Source organism: Macrotis lagotis, chromosome 1, assembly GCF_037893015.1.
Source record: "Macrotis lagotis isolate mMagLag1 chromosome 1, bilby.v1.9.chrom.fasta, whole genome shotgun sequence".
NCBI classification, from domain to species: Eukaryota; Metazoa; Chordata; class Mammalia; order Peramelemorphia; family Peramelidae; genus Macrotis; species Macrotis lagotis.
In genome coordinates, this window is record NC_133658.1 from 722,655,150 (window position 1) to 722,672,367 (window position 17,218).

Sequence of the window (17,218 nt, forward strand, 5' to 3'; positions counted from 1 at the left end):
CACAATAATTCATGGAAAACATCTAATAAGAAATAGAAGAACTGTAACCAGTTTGAGTAAAATAATTATAAAACAATCTTCTGAAGCATGAAATGTTTCAAATAGTGAAATGTCTATTTATCTTCTTGATCAGGTCTCAGTAGAAATAGAAAAATTAGGATTCATTTATTTGGTCTGTTCTGAACTCCATTTAACTTTCTACTCTTAAAATTATATTTTATACTTTTATAAATTATACTTTAGTTCCTTCCTCCTCAATTATTCCCTTAGATTTATCATGGAAGCAAAAATTTTCATTTAAATGAGGTAATGATGTTATAATTAAAAAAATTATAGCACCATAGGGTTGATTATTTGAAAATCAAAACCAGACTTACAGTACATCAATTTAAATTATGAAGGATTATTCATCATCCATTAGAAGAAATCGAGAAAGAGAGAGAGAGAGAGAGAGAGAGAGGAACCAATCCTAGAATCTTCTCCCCAAATAAATTAGGAATAGTACATAAAGAAAAAAGTTCATTTTTTTCCATCTCCCATAATATTTCAAAAGATTTGAGGTAGGTTTAGGAAGGAAAGAACCTAGCTATGTCTTTGATATGCAAATCAGCCAAGGAATAGGCCTTTAGAAGATCAATCCTAAAGAAATCATGGTGGAGTAGAAATATGTAATAAGCAATCAAATGATAAAATCACTTTAGGTTATTTTAACATTCTAAATCTCTTAAACGCTTAAGAGAGATATCATGTAAATGTTATATGGTACTAACAAAACAAGAATCAATGTGTTAGAACTTTAAATTATTTCATAAGGCAAGAAAAAAGTAAGAGACAGAGAATTTATACCAAATAGAGAGGGTAAGTAAATGCAAGAGAAGTTATCATCAACTGTTGCTGCAAATGATGGGATAACTAGAATGAATGGGAATCCTAAGTAAATATTAAACATAGCCATCCAAATGACACAAAAGGAGGCAACAGCAATTATCAATATGAAAGGCAGTTAAGAGAACATGTACAGAAAGGGTGTAGCTCTTACATTAGCTATTCCTATTAACTCTTCTCAATTCCTCTCCACCAACTCCAAAATTAAATAACAGATACCAAATCTTCAATATTGAAAACAATGGCCAATAAAAATTCAGTTCCAAACAATCCAAACAAGATGTGTAAAAAAAACTTAAGCACAACTTTCTCTTATTTAATGTATATAGGTATTCCAGCTATAACTTGTTATGAATTCCTATTAAGTGGTCCATTTTCCCACTGATTACATCTTAAAAATACAAGCTTTGCTGCCTGGTAAATGTTTTGATTAGACATAAAACCACATACATAAAAGCAAAGGTGTCATGAGACAATAGTAACCTGGGAATCAGAAAGACTGCTATAGGTTCATGTCCTACCACCACAGGCATGTAAAACCTGTTTGTGAGGGCTGAATCACTTACCTCCCAAAGTCCATGATAATACTCTAAGACTATGAAAAGCCAAATAACAGTCAAAATGCTGGTCTACATTGGTAAACAGTTTCCACACCATCAATTTTTGACATCAAGGAAAAGAAAAGCAAAAAAACTATACAAGCAATCAGTCAAAATCTATTTAAATGACTGGATCAGTTCACAACTCCACCGTCAATGCATTAGTGTCCCACTTTTCCCATATCCTCTCCAACAATGATAATTTTCCTTTTTGTGTCATTTTAGGCAATTTTATGGTAGCTCAGAGTTGTTTTAATTTGTTTCTCTCCAATCAATAATGATTTGGAGGATTTTTTTCATGACTATAGATAGTTTTAATTTCTTCATCTGAAAACTTCCTGTTCATATCCTTTGACCACTTATTAATTGAAGTATGACTTATATTCTTATAAATTTAATCAGTTTTCTCAATTCTCTTCACATTGTAGAAATGAGTCTTATTAGAAACACTAGCTATGAAAATCATTTCACATCTATATGCATTCCTTCTAATCTTGGTTGTCTTGGTTTTATTTGTGCAAAATCTAATTTAATGCAGTCAAAATTATCTATTTTGCGATTTATTAACTTTGTTCATAAACTTCTCTCCATTCTATATCTCTGGAAAAGAGACTATTGCTTCTTCTCCTAACTGGTTTAAGGTATAACTCTATATGTCTAAATCCCATATCCATTATCTTTTCTTGGTATAAAGTGTGAAATGTTGGTTTATGCCTAGTTTTTGCCATATTACTTTCCAAGTTTCCTATCAGTTTGTGTCAAATAGTGAGTTTATACCCCAGTTTATTTTATGTAAAATAGTCGTTTTTTTTCTTTTCTATATTTATTTTCCTATGACATGCAAAGATAGTTTTCAACATTCACCCTTTTTTTAAGTTTTTGAGTTCCACATTTTACGGATTTATCAAACAGTAAATTACCATTGTCACTAAATACTGGGGTTTTTTTTTAACCTAATTTATTCCTCTGATCCACTTCCCACTTCTCTATTTCTTATCCAGTACTTTTGATGATTGCCACTTCATAATATGGTTTTAGATCTGGTAGAGCTAGGCTACCTTCCTTTGCATTTTTTTACATTAATTCTCTTGATATTCTTTTGTTAATACTTTTTCTACCTCTGTAAGATAGTTCTTTGATAGTTCTTTTGGTTGGATAGAATTGTCATTTTATATTAACTCAGCCAGGGCACTAATGCACACTGTAGGTGGAGCTATGAATTGATACATCCATTCTGGAGAGCAATTTGGAACTTTCTCAATAAAACTGTGCATACTCTTTGATCCAGCAATACCACTACTTGATCTATATCTCAAAGAGATCATAAAAAAAAGGGAGAAAAGACACACATTTATAAAAATATTCATAGCATCTCTTTTTATAGAGGCAAAGAACTGGAAAATGAGGGGAATGCCCATCAATTGGGGAATGATGAAACAAGTTGTGGTATATAAATGTTATAAAGCACTATTGTGCTGTAAAGACACCATGAGCAGCAAGCCTGACTTCAAACTTGGAAAGACCTGCATGAACAGATGCTGAGTGAAATATAGGCCGGGGATCACGAACAATCCTGAGAGACCTACTATGGACAATGCCATCCACATCCAGAGGACAAACTATGGGTTCTGAATGCAGAGAAAAGCATGCTATGTTCACTTTTTAAAACCTCTTTTGTGTTTTCTTTCTTTCTCATGGTCCCCCCCCCTTAATTCTAATTCTTTTTTTCACAACATGACTAATAGGGAAATATGTTAAATAAGTGTGTGTATGTTTAACCTATATCAGAATATTTGCTGCCCTGGGGAGGGGAGAGGGAAGGGAACATAATAAAAAAAAATGCGGAACTCAAAAGCTTGAAAAAAGAAGAATGTTGAAAATTGTTTTAGCATGTAATTGGAAAATAAATATAGAAAAATAAAAATGACTATTTTACATAAAATAAACTTATTCAAAGCAAAAAATCCAACATTATGACCATTTGATTCACTCACATTCTTCACAAAGTGTCAACAAACAATAAACCTCATTTAAACACCTTTTAATGACATCAACTTTAACAACAGTGATACTTTTTATTTGTTCTTATTTTGCAAGTTTTCCCCAATCACTTGAATTTCCTGGCCTTTCTCCAGGAAGTGACCTCTGTACAATGTGTGGCAACATCTCTATGAAATAAGAACATAGAACAAAGAATTCACTGTGGTATGATAGAAAACTCACTGGACTAAAAAATCGGGATGAAGTGAGGTCCTTTGCCAAATCTGATATTAACCTTCTGACCTTGAGTAAGCCATTTAATTTCTATGCATGATGGTTTTCTCATTTTGTTTTAGACAGACTTGGAAACTGTAAGCTCTCTTTCAATTCTAAGATCCAATCTTCCAAACCAAAATGCCCAACTCTTGCCAAACCATGAAAATTTTCTGTTACAATGTTCAACTGTCAGACTGACAGTTATAGCCAATATCCATCAGGAAATTACTCTAGAGTTTTGTTAAACATGATCACAAAAATCTACAGTAGTGGTCCAGTTCCCAAGTTTTTTTGAACTTTTTCTCTTTATTGCATTGTTTTCACATTTATTTTTCCAGTCTCATAAAAATAAGCTTTATCAGGTTTATTATTTTTGAATAGCAAATTTGCAAAATACTTTATCAATATCATAAAATCCAATAAAGGGTAACCACATAAGAACATGGGAGCAAAAAAAAAAAAAGCTTAAGAAAAGGATAATGGAAATTATATAAATCTTAGAATGTCAGACTTTAATTCCAAAAATTACTATTCCTTCTATTTTAATTTAAAAAAGAACTTATACTAAATATATAACATTTTATATCTGTAATTTCATATCACTCATAAAAATTTTAATAAGATACTAATTACCACCTTATATCCAGGTCCTAACTGATGTATTGCAAATATCTGTGCTGGGTTGAGTGCTTCACTGAATACGTAAACTGCACCAAGTTGACCACAGAACACTCTGTTTGCATCAGCAGTTTCTGAAGATCCAAGAAAGCACTTATCATAGCTCTGCATAAAAATAAAAAAGTACACATACAGTGTCAAATGTAGCATTTTTGAATGACATCTAAACAAAATACTTTTTCCCTTCATTACTATAAAACATAAGTGACATAATTAAAAATTAAGATCAAATAAACCTTTAGCAGTAATTTTCTTAACATAATGCTCGCATTTTTCTTCTTAAAAAATAAAATATACTTTTCAATATTCATTGATAACTTCTCAGACAGTGACCACCACCATCTTAGTTCTATCACATCAAAATAGTAAAAATAAGTGACAGACAAAAAGCTTAAAAATAATAGAAAATAAACTTACATCATTTGTGTTAACATGCCAGGCCATATCACCATATGAAACCAGTTGACCATTAACATAACATCGTATTTCACTATTTCTCCAACGGTTGTAGATATGAACAATGCTGATCATGTACCACTTAAGGGAATGAAAAAAAAGAAAGGGCAGGAATAGTTTTCATAAATAAATTTCTAATAATTACAACAAATAAAAATGTTTAAAAATGCTCATATCACATAAGATGATAAAATCCAATTCAACATAGAAAAAGAATTATAATTCACTTTTAAACCAACTGATTCCAACTATGTATTTCAGACTAACCAAAATAAAGAAGTGGTTTGCTTTACCAAATCTGCTAACTGCTAAATATTTATTAATTTGATTTTTGAATCTTTGTTATCATAATAACATACAGAAGAACAGGAAGAGATGAAATTGGTCCATAGTTTATGGCTATCATTTAATGAACTTTATCAAAAATTGTTTGCCAAGGGAATGTTTTCTATTGAGGCCAAAAAAATAAAATCTAAGACTTTATAATCTAAAATCAAATACCACCTCTTCTCAAATACCACCTCTTCTCTCTGAAACCTCCACTTTTTCTGATCTTCCTATTGCTGTTAAAACTAATCACCTCAGGGGGGCGGAGCCAAGATGGCGACATGAAGGGATCCAGTCTTAGGAGCTCTCTGATAAAACTCATCAGCTAAGGACTCTTAACTAAACTTTCCAGAGACAGAACCCACAAAGGGTCCCAGTGAGGCAGTTCTCCTACTCAAGGTAACCTGGAAAAGAGCAGAAAGGCTCTGCTCCCTGGGATCGGAGGGGCAGCCCGCCAGAGCCAAAGAACTTCAGCCTCCCAGAGGCAGCCCCAGGGCGCTGGGAGTCTCAGCTCACAGCAGTGGGGGAGTCTCCTGAGCTGCACCCCGGGGAGCACCAGGCACAAAGTGGGGGAACAGCGGGGGACCTCTGCCAGAGCGAGCACGTGGAGCCCAGCCCTCAGGGCACACAGTGAGCAGCTTGGACTTTCCCCAGCCCTGATCCAGGAAACAGAAGCAGGGGAGCTGGTAAGCAGGAGCCCCCAGGGCATGAGCCCATTGAGCTGAGGGAGGGGAGTGAAGAGAGAGAGACTGCAGAGCTCTGTCCTCTGCCTCTGGAACAGGACTCTGGGGCTCTGACCACATTCAGATCCTGATCACAGTCTAGGCCCCCCCCATAGAACAGCAGCCCCCTCCCCAACTTGGCCCGTGGCAGAGGGGGGCGCATATGGTCATTCACAGACCAGGAGGGAGGACAGAGCCTCATACACTGAGACCCTTGTGGGAGTGTCCCAAGAGTTCAGGAAGCACCCCAAAAAAACAGGCTCAGGCTGGGAAAATGAACAAGCAAAGAAACAAGAGGAAGACCATTGAGAAATATTTTGCAAATGAGCCCAAGAAGGATCAAAATACTCAGTCTGAAGATGAGGAAGCATAGGCTCCTTCATCTAAAGACTCCAAGAAAAACAGAAATTGGGCTCAGGCTATGAAAGAGCTCAAAAAAGACTTTGAAAATCAAATGAGGGAGTTGGAAGAAAAACTGGGAAAAGAAAGGAGAGAGATGCAGGAAAAACATGAAAATGAAGTCAGCAGCTTAGTCAAGGAAATCCAAAAAAATTCTGAAGAAAATAGCATGCTAAAAACCAGCTTAGGTCAAATGGATAAAACAGTTCAAAAAGTTATTGAGGAGAAGAATGCTTTAAAAAGAAAAATTGGCCAGATGGAAAAAGAGATAAGAAAACTCTCTGAGGAGAACAAATCCTTCAGACAAAGAATAGAATTCAGGGAGATTGATGAATTTACCAGAAATTAGGAATCAATACTTCAAAACCAAAAAAAAAATGAAAAATTAGAAGAAAATGTGAAATATCTCATTGCAAAAACAACTGATATGGAAAACAGACTTAGGAAAGGTAATTTGAAAATTATTGGAATACCTGAAAGTCATGATCAGGAAAAGAGCCTTGACATCATTTTCAAAGAATTACTACAGGAAAATTGCCCTGATATTCTAGAAGCAGAGGGCAAAATAGAAATGGAGAGAATCCACCAACCCCTGAGAAAGAGATGCCAAAAAACCAACCTCCAGGAATATTATAGCCAAGTTCCAGAACTCCCAAGTCAAAGAGAAAATATTACAAGCAGCCAGAAGGACACAGTTCAAATATCACGGAGCTGCAGTCAGGATCACACAGGACGTAGCAGCAACTACATTGGAAGCTCATAGGGCTTGGAATACAATATACCAGAAGGCAAAAGAGCTTAGAATGCAGCCAAGAATGAACTGCCCAGCAAGGCTGAATGTCCTCTTCCAGGGAAAAAGATGGACTTTCAATGAACCAGGGGAATTTCAAAGGTTCCTTTTGGAATGGCCAGAGCTGAACAGAAGGTTTGATCTTCAGATACAGGACTCAGGTGAAGCATGGAGATTGGAGGAGAGCGGGGAAAATATGAAGGACTTAATGAGGATGAGCTGCATGTATAGAAAAATGATACTGATAATATTCATATGAACCATCTCAGTTAATAGAGCAGGTAGAGGGAGCTTTTATAGTTGAAGCACAGGAGAAAGCTGAATTCGAAGATAAGATATGGTGTAAAAATGGAGTCAATAGGAGAAAAGGGAAATGGAATGGGAGAAAGAAAAAGGAGAGGGGGAATAGTCCAAGATATTTCACATAATAAGATTTTTTTTATTACATTGAGCTATTACAATGATATGGAAGGGGAGAGGCAAGGGGAAATGAGGGAACCTTTGCTCTCATCAGAGAAGGCTAGGAGAGGAAACAGCATATGTACTCAATGGGGTATAGGCATCTGGAGTAAGAAGGAGCAGGGGAGCAGGGGGGAGGGGTGGGGATGTGAATAAAGGAGGAGAGGATGGACCATGGGGGGACAGTGGTCAGATATAACACATTTTCTTTTTTACTTTCTGCAAGGGGCTGGGATTGGAAGGACTGTCCGGGACCACAGGGCCAGGTGGATTCTGGGCCTAAGGGGTGGTATGGGGGCTCAAAGCTTCTTGGCCCCCAAGACCAGGGATCTGTCTGATGCACCACTCAGCTACCCTACAGCTGAGTCAGAGTGAAAGGAGAGAGAAAATATAGTACATGGTAGTGGAGAAATAAGAAAGGAGGGAGTTGTGATCAGCAATGGCAACACTGGAAAAATATGGAAGTAACTTTTGTGATGGACTTATCATAAAGAATGTGATCCACCCACAACAGAGTTGATGGTGTTGGAACAAAGACTGAAGCACATTTTTTGTTATTATTATTTGGGGGAGGGTGCAGGGCAAGTGGGGCTGGGTGGCTTGCCTGGGGCCACATAGCATGGTGATCTTTGGGTGTCTGGGGCCGGATTTGGACCCAGGTGCTCCTGGCTCAAGGGCCAATGTTCTGTCTGCCACCCAGCCACCCCTACTATTATTACTATTTTATTTTATTTTTGGGTCTTTTTTTTTTCTTTCTTTTTGGTTTTTGCAGGGCAGTGGGGATCAGGTGGCTTGCATGTCACATGGCTGGGTGATTATTGGGTTTACAAGGCTGGTTATGGACTTGGGTGCTCGTGGCTCCAGGGCTGGTGCTTCGTCCATTGCGCCACCTGGCCATACCTACAATTATTACTATTATTTTTTTAATTTCAATTTTTTTTCTCTCCCCTTTACTTTTTCACCCAAGCAAATCTATCTATAGTCATGGGGGGAGGGGTATTTTGTTTACTTGTAAACAAGGAATGTAAAAAAAAACATTTGTACAAAATGAGAATAAAAAAAATTAAAAAAACAAAAAAATAAAATAAAATAAAATAAACTAATAACCTCAGACATATGGTCAGTTCTTTATCTTCCGCCTCTCCTAAATATGAAATTTAGAAGTTTTAGCGATTGTTTCTTCTGAATAGATTATGCATCTATCTATACATTCCATTCCAAATACTAATACCCTAATTCAGAACTAGACTTTTTCTTTTTTTCTTTTTTTAAAGGTTTTTTGGAAGGCAAATGGGGTTAAGTGACCTGCCCAAGGCCACATAGCTACGTAATTATTAAGTGTCTGAGGTCAGATTTGAACTCAGGTATTCCTGACTCCAGGGCCGGTGCTGTATCCACTGTGCCTCCTAGCCACACCTAGACTTTTTCTAATAGTCTTCTGCTCTCAAGTCTACTGAGGGAAACAAGTTAACACCATATATACAAATGAATTGGGGATGATTTCATAAAAAAGTTACTAAAGTTGAAGAGGAGGGGCAACTAGGTGGTGCAGGGGGTAGAGCACCAGCCCTGGAGTCTGGAGGACCTGAGTTCAAACACAGCCTCAGACACTTAATTACCTAACTATGTGGTCTTGGGCAAGCCACTTCACCCCATGGCCTTGCAAAAACCTAAAAACAAAAAAAAAAACCAAACAAACAAAAAGAGGAATGGAAAAGATATCTTTCAGAAGGTGGAACTTTAATTGATATTTGAAGGAAATTAGAGAAGCTAGGAGGAAGAAATGGAGAGACATACACATGGAGGGAAGTCAGTAAAACTGCCTAGGACATGGAGAGTCTGGCACAATGACAAGCAAGGAGGCTAGTGCCGCAGGATCTCATAACTGGTGGATTATGGAGGGGTGTATATGGACCTGGTCTAATTTGCCTTTTCAGATGAATTTGTCAGCTATGGGGAAACATGAATTAGAGTACAAAGAGACTTCATGAAGGAGGACCAATCAGAAAGTTATTCTAATAATCCAGGTATGAAGTGATGATGGCCTGTAGAAGAGTTCTGGAAGCATCATGGAGAGAAGAAAGCATGCACAAGAGATGCTGTGAAGATATAAACAAAAGGGTCTGAAAACGTTTTGGATGGAAGTGGAGTCAGGATGAGAGCAACTGGATTGTTAAGGATGAAATATAAGTTGAGAGTCTAAGAAACTGGGAGAATGATGGTGCCCAGAAAATTTATAGGGAAGTTCAGAAGATGGGAGATTTAGAAGGAAAGTTAGTGGTTAAGATTTTGATATGATATTGAGATGTCCAAAATGTGTAGAGAAGTGAGACTGGAGGTCAGGAAAGAGGTAAAGGATAGACAAAGGGATCTGAAAATTAAATAACTGAATTCATGGGAGTGACTGATGTTACCAAGGGAAACAGTAGAGAAAAGGGAAAAAAAAGAGAGACTCAGGATAAAACAATCAGAGACACCTAGAGTTGGCTGGAGAAACATAGATAAAAATCCAGCAAGGAAGACCAAGAACAAGAGACAAACTTTATATCCTCTCTCTGAAACCAATTCAGAAAGATTGGAGAAGAATAAGAAGAGAACAGCATCATGAAAATCTAGAGGATATGAAGACGAGATGACAAAGTATCACAGAATGTAAGGTTCAAAGGATGAGGACTGAAAAAAATGTCATTAAATCTGGCAATTTAAAGGGCATTTGGTAACTTTGGTGAAAGCAAATTGATTTGAATGATGAAGAGAAGACAAGAAAAGTAGTCCCCTTCCTCTGTGAAAATAGGCTCAACAGTTAGCCTCTGATCTTTTTGCATAGATCAAAAAAAGAAGTAACAACACTTTCCCTCCCTAAAAATCATTAACAAGAAACCCAAGAAAAGGAGGAAAACTGAGAAAATATCACTAAAATATCAGATATGAGACTTTTGCTGTATGCAAAAGGACACTGGAAAGCAATCTTTACTACTACTGTTGCATCCTATCCCAACTGATACCACAGGCAGTTAATCAAACTGCTAATTAAGGTATAGATGTATAAATCTGCAGTATGCACCATATTTGTCTCTGAAGGCTCAGATGATTACAAACATCACTCAAATGTCTTCCACTACTCTCTTCTACTTCACTTCACCTCAAATTAATTTTTCCTTGACAAGGTTAAGTACTCTACATCCCCCCACCTTGTATAATATACTAATTCAGTCAGCAGATTAACCTCTCTAACATCCTCATTTTATTAATAATTTTATATACACACACACACACACACACACACACACACACACTGTCACTGATGCCTCTAAACATGCCTATTTCTCCCCATTAAATCCATAAAACACCCTCAACTTGTCTCAAATATTGGTAGCTGTCATTCTATCTCTCTCCAGTATTAGTTCCTTAGAAAGCCATTTATAGTCAATGACTATTTCCTCTCCTTTCACTCTCTTTTTAAACCTTCTACAATCTGGTTTCTAACCTCAACATTCAATTGAAAATACTCTAAAGAATTACCAATGATGCTCAAGTTTTTCTATTTTGCCAGTCCTGCTTTACAGGCCACAGATACTGACTTCAAAACTTGTACTGTTCTTTTAAACCATTTAGGAACATATCTTGGTATAGTTCCAAGCTGTCTCAGAAATCAACAAGGACTTTTGTCTGATAAGGTGTTAATTCATTTTCCTTTGTCTTGCTAATGTCTAGATTCTTTTATCTGATCTGAGGCTATACTCCCTTCTGCTATTAATATCCTTCTGGTATATTAGTTTATGCTCAAGGTCTTTAGTTTTTTCCTTCCTCCAGATCTTTGGTGATTTGGGGTGGTTGTTGTTTTTAATTTCCCCATCACTTACTCTCTTACACTTCTTTTTCTCTGATGATCATTTCCCAGGGAGCTGAACTACAAAGTCTTTTCAGCCTCCTCCCAAGCCAGGTAATCTACAGGTAATTTACATGTGAGGACAGAAGTGGCCCAGCTGGATACTGCACTCTTTCCCTCAAGCTGAACGGAGCATCCACTGCCTCCCACATGTGTTCCACAATTTCCTCTGTTTAGTTCTCTAGCTAAGCTCTGTTGGAAAACAGATAGCTGACATATTAGCTTTCAGCCTAATTAACTTTCCACATTTTGGTTTTCTGAAATTGGGAGGAGAGAGGTTAGAGTTGAGTTCTGTTGGAGATGGAGTTCTGGCAAGTTCTACTACAGAAGTGTGAGGGAAGTGAGGTGGTGAGAGTAAAGGGTACTGAGAAAACATGATAAGCATTGGGGGTTAGCATTCTCTGGTATTTTTTTCATTAAATTGTTACCTTACTTGGGTTCTTGATATCTGGAGACAGCTAATAATTGCTTTATCTCTTGTATAATTCCATTTTTTAGAGAACTTTGATAGCCCATGAAGATCAGGAAAAATGTCTAGTCTTGAATCTTGCTGGAATGAATTAGAAATCTCACTCATATCTTAACTGCCTAATGGTCTTTTCTCAATCCTCATTCTTCTTGATTGCAACTCTTCTTCTTGTCCTTCAATTCATCCTCTTTGTTTTCATGATGCTGTTCTATGTCTTCTACATGACAAAACACTACTTTTCTTACTTCATCAGGGTCACAAATACTAACCATGAGAATTTCTTAAGGAATCAACCTGTATCTTCTTCTCTTCTCCCATTATGCTATTTACTATGGTATTCTTATAAGCTTCCATGGATTCAATTATTAATTCTAAGCAGGTGATTCTGAGATCTATTTGGCTCAGCTGAAATGTCACTTCCTGAAAGAAACTTAGCCAGTTCTCCTTTCTCTTAGATTCTTCTCTTTGAGACTGACTCCACTTTTTTTTGTAAAACTGTAAAAAAAATTGAATGAGTTCTCTCTCTAGAAATTCAATAATAACTTATTTTCTATAGAAATATATTGGTAATGGGGTGGCTAGGTGGCGCAGTGGATAGAGCACCAGCCCTGGAGTCAGGAGTACCTGAGTTCAAATCTGGCCTCAGACACTTAATAATTACCCAGCTGTGTGGCCTTGGGAAAGCCACTTAACCCCATTGCCTTGCCAAAAAAAAAAAAATATATTGTTAAGATCCCATTGGGAATATAACTGTCACTTTGCAAAAATAGAAAGTTTTAAAATCATGAAAAATAATAAGTGATTGAGGAGCAGCAGGATATACAAATCACTTATCCAAAAAGACAAACCAAAAAAATAACTACAACTAGTTCTGCTCTATTTCTCTGTCCTTTCAAGTCATCACAGCAAAGATTTCAAATTCTAAATCTATGACAAATAATGGAACTTTATCACTAGGATTTATTCTTCCCTCATTAAAAGTGCTGAAGCACATTAAGTGAAAATGAATAAAATTTAATTCTATTTTGAAAATGTAAAATTATCTTTCCGATATACGTAAACACACAGAAAGAGCACAAAATGAGTGACTTTTCACTGTTACACTAGTTTTCCTTGTTTTAGCTTACACTATTTAGTTTACACTATTTTAGTTTACACTATTTAGTTTACACTATTTACACTATTACACTAGTGACATGGAATAATTATCCTTCATAATACAGTGACGTTCAACTTAGCCTTGGTAATTATAAAATTCTGTATCAATTTGGATATAGCCTATATAAAGTTTCAAGAATAAGCATAACCTACAATTCAGCTTTTCACATAGTAGTAAGGAAGTTCAAGAACTATGAATGGTTTAATCAAGGGAAAATTTTAGATTGGACATTATAGCAATCTTTAATTTGAAGAGTTGTCACACAGAACAAGGAATTTGTTCAAGTTTATCCAGAGTGTACAATTGAGACCACTGAGCCAAAGCTCCAAAGAAGGAAATTAATAATGAGGTAAGGGAAAACTTCATAATAAAGAGATTTATATAGAAGGGAAAAGAACTAACTTGGAAGGCCATTGGTTTCTCTTTCTTGGAAATCTTCAAGCAAAGGCTAGATGTAAACAATATCATCATCTATCATGATGATAAGAATCATTTCATGATTTGCAAAATGCTTTATAAATAATATCTCCTTTGTCAGTTATTTAAATAGAAAAGATTCTTATTCATGGATGAATTGGACTAGATGGTTCCTTGGGGGTAGCTGGATGGCATAGTGTATAGAGCACCAGTCATGAAGTCAGGAGACCTGAATTCAAATATGATCTCAGACATACACTTAATACTTACTTAGCTATATGACCTTGGGCAAGTCACTTAACCCATTGCCTTACAAAAACAAATTTTTTTTTAAAAAGACAAGATGGTCCCTTTCTAACTCAAATTATTTACAGTATGAAGGAAATAGTTTTTCTAGTTAAAGGCCTCATCTCCACAAGCTTCAGTGACATCAACAACAGATTTTTTTTCCTATCTATTAACCATATGTTGTGAATCTATAAAAATATCAGAGGCCATGGATTTACTAAATGGTTTCTTTATCAGATTTTATGTCCTAAAAACTTCTAGACCAAGTAAAAATATATACAAAATATAACAGACTTTCCAATTTATACTTGTAAAGTTTAGGATAAAAATACATCACCTAAAAGAAACAATCCAAAAATATTTTCATTTTTACTTACCTTTCGTGGCTGAAAATCATATTTCACACAATGCTGAAAACCTTTGCCCTTTGACTTCAGTGAAGTAACTATTAAACAGTTGCCAACAAAATGAGCAGAATAACCAACACCTTTGCTAGTACGAAAACTGTTAAAAAATAGGAATAAGAAATTAAATTATATCAATTATAAATTATATCAAACTCCTACTAAAAGTATATAGGTTCACAAAACTTGCCATACAAAATGGAACAGGTAAATATTTGCTGACAAAATAATAAATCTAAAGTGCTAAAACTATTTAGGTGCTTTGAGGGATGGGGTGCAGACAATGGTCTGAACTACTTTAAAGTAAGATTTAAAATAATTTATAATTTTTATTTTAATACTATATTCAAGTACAGAGAGTAACACAAATTACAAGTACTGACAAATGAACTAGCCTGACCAAAGGCCATTATTGTAAATGAAATTTACATGACATTTTAAATTTTGTGAGCAGTTTTATGTACATCATGTCAATTGTTCCCTAACTATATATCTTATTCCCCTCATTTTATATGGAAAGATATGGCACACCCAAAGGTCAAATGATTTTCCCAGCAATCAACCTGGAACTCCCAATAAATCATAATAAATAAATAATAAATAGATGGGTAGCCAACTGTTCATCAGAGGAGTTCACATTCCAGAAGCTCCCATATCAAAAAAATCAGAGCTATGTTGCAAATGTGTTTATACACAAGGAACAGAGCAAGGTATGATATTGGTGACACAAATTTAAAATAAAAAAAGATCCTTCAGTTTACCTGACTAGAATTAAAGAATTTATACAGACACAAACACAAGATAATTTAGAGAGGGAGAAAGTATTAATACCCTGCAAGACAAGACAAAGCTTCTATCAAAAGGTAACAAATAAAATAATGCATCAGAAAAAGGTTTTTTTCCATTTGAAGACTTGAGTTCAAATTTGGTCTCAAATACTTTCATGCTGAAACCAAGTTTCTCCCAGTCTTCTCAAATGTAAAGTGAAAAGGAATAAAGAGTACCTATCTCATGGAGTTGTGAGGATCAAATGAGGTAATAATTGCAAAATGAACCTATCATAGTGCCTGGCACATGGTTGACATTCTAAAAATGCTAATTCTGTTTTCCTTTCCCTTTTGAAAGTACAACACAAACCAGGATGTCATTATGTTTATTTCTCTTCCAGCTCTGAAACCTTCATTAGCATCTGGGGTTTTTTCACCCCGGAACATCCTATGCCAGTGTCTCAGTTTATGGTTTTAGTGGTTTGTTGGGTTTTTTTTTTTGGTTAAGCTTCAAGATAGCTTTTACCTCTCCTCTTTAACTTTCATCAAGAGGCTTCTTAATTCTTCACTTTCTGTCATCAGAGTGATGTTATCTACATATCTGAGATTGCTGATATTTCCCCCATCAACCTTAATTCTGGCTTTTGATTCATCCAACCTGGAATTTTGCATGATATACTCTGCATTTGAGTTAATTAAATAAGATGATATTACACAGCCTTGTCATACTTTTTTCCAGATCTTAAATCAGTCAGTTGTTACAAGTCCAGTTCTAACTGTTGCTTCTTGGTCTGAATACAATTGCTCGGGAGACAAGTAAGATGATTTGGTACTTCCATTTCTTTGAGGACTAATCAAATTTTGCTATCATCCCATATTGTCAAATTACTACAGTTTTTCTGGAACTACTTTGCTTTCTCTATCGTCCAGGATGCATTTGATTGCTAGTCTTTCTAATCTCTTCTACTTGTAATAAGTCCCTACGATCTTTGTCTTTTATCATGCATTTTACATGAAACATTTCTTGATACCCCAGATTTTTTTGAAGTGATCTCTTGTCTTTTCCATCGTATATTTTCTTCTATTTCTTTGCATTGTTCCTTTAAGAGAACTTTCCTATTTCTCCTTACTATACTTTGAAATTCTGCATTAAGCTGACTCTATCTTTCCCTTTCTCCTTCCCTTTTGCTTTTTCTTCTTTCCTCACCTATTTATAAAGTCTCATCAGATAGTTTTCTTAATTCTGGTTTTTTTTCCAGAATATTTTTGTTGCAGCTTGCTATAAAATGTTTCAAAGTTCTTTGCAAAGTTCTCCAGACAAGATCTAATCCTACAAATCTATTCATCACCTCCACTTCATATTCATAAGGAATGTTATCTAGGTCATACCTATATGGTCTCAGGGTCTGCCCTACTTTCTTCAAATTAAATCTGAATTTTGCAATAAAAAACTCATGATATAAGCTAAAATGACATGGTAATTCATTACTTAATAAAATGTTTGCTTTCTATTAGCTGTAATAATCACAGTAATAGCATTTAATTATGATTTTTTTTAAAGCTAGTTAGCTGTCTCAGAGAGGCAGGATAGCATTATAGAAAGAAAAATAGTCCCAAAGGCAGAAAGTCCTGGTTCAAATTCTACAACAATTTAAGCCCTATGACATATTTGCTCCTATAACATATCTCTCCATGCTTAAGGTAACTCTCTAAGACTATACCAAAAAAAAGTGCCAACCCCAACTTTCACAAGAAGAGCAAGACATAGCAATAGTCAAGAAAAATTAAAAATCAATGTTATCTATAAAGTTAGTGATTAAGCTAGAATTACATTGTTTTAAGTCATGAAAAAAATGAAAACTATATAGTAGTCATACTTCTAAAAACTTTTTCAGGTCAAAGTTATAGAATGATTATGCATTATTATGTATGTGTGTGTGAGTATGCATGTGTACATGCCCAAAAACACATACACACACCCATTCACTTTGTTACTGCTTCCTGTCTGTTGATTACGTAATAAGACTTATCTTTTTTATTGTCAATGGAGTCAGATCAGAAGTTCATTCAAAAGGTACCAGTCAGTCCAGTCCTATCTCTAGATCTAGCTTTTAACTGTATGTTGTAATTAACTGAGAAAATAGAAAGTGGAAGGGACTGAGGAACTTAAGCCATTGTCTCTTTAGTTATGCCAGAACAATGTAGCCAGTGAAAACATGGCTGTGCTGTTACTTTGTTCTATTCGTTCTGCTTT

At 35.5% G+C, this 17,218-nt stretch overlaps 1 protein-coding gene across 6 annotated transcripts in view; it reads right to left on the reverse strand.

Moving 5' to 3' along the window:
- NBEA (neurobeachin) overlaps positions 1-17,218 on the reverse strand; it is a 796,125-nt gene that overhangs the window by 667,014 nt on the left and 111,893 nt on the right. For all 6 annotated transcript variants that reach the window (XM_074216034.1, XM_074216037.1, XM_074216036.1 and 3 more), the window contains exons 6-8: positions 14,171-14,297; positions 4,836-4,955; positions 4,377-4,523 (exon numbers count right to left, since the gene is read on the reverse strand). In XM_074216034.1, the coding sequence (XP_074072135.1) occupies positions 4,377-4,523; positions 4,836-4,955; positions 14,171-14,297 (394 nt within the window). The remainder of the gene's footprint in view (positions 1-4,376; positions 4,524-4,835; positions 4,956-14,170; positions 14,298-17,218) is intronic.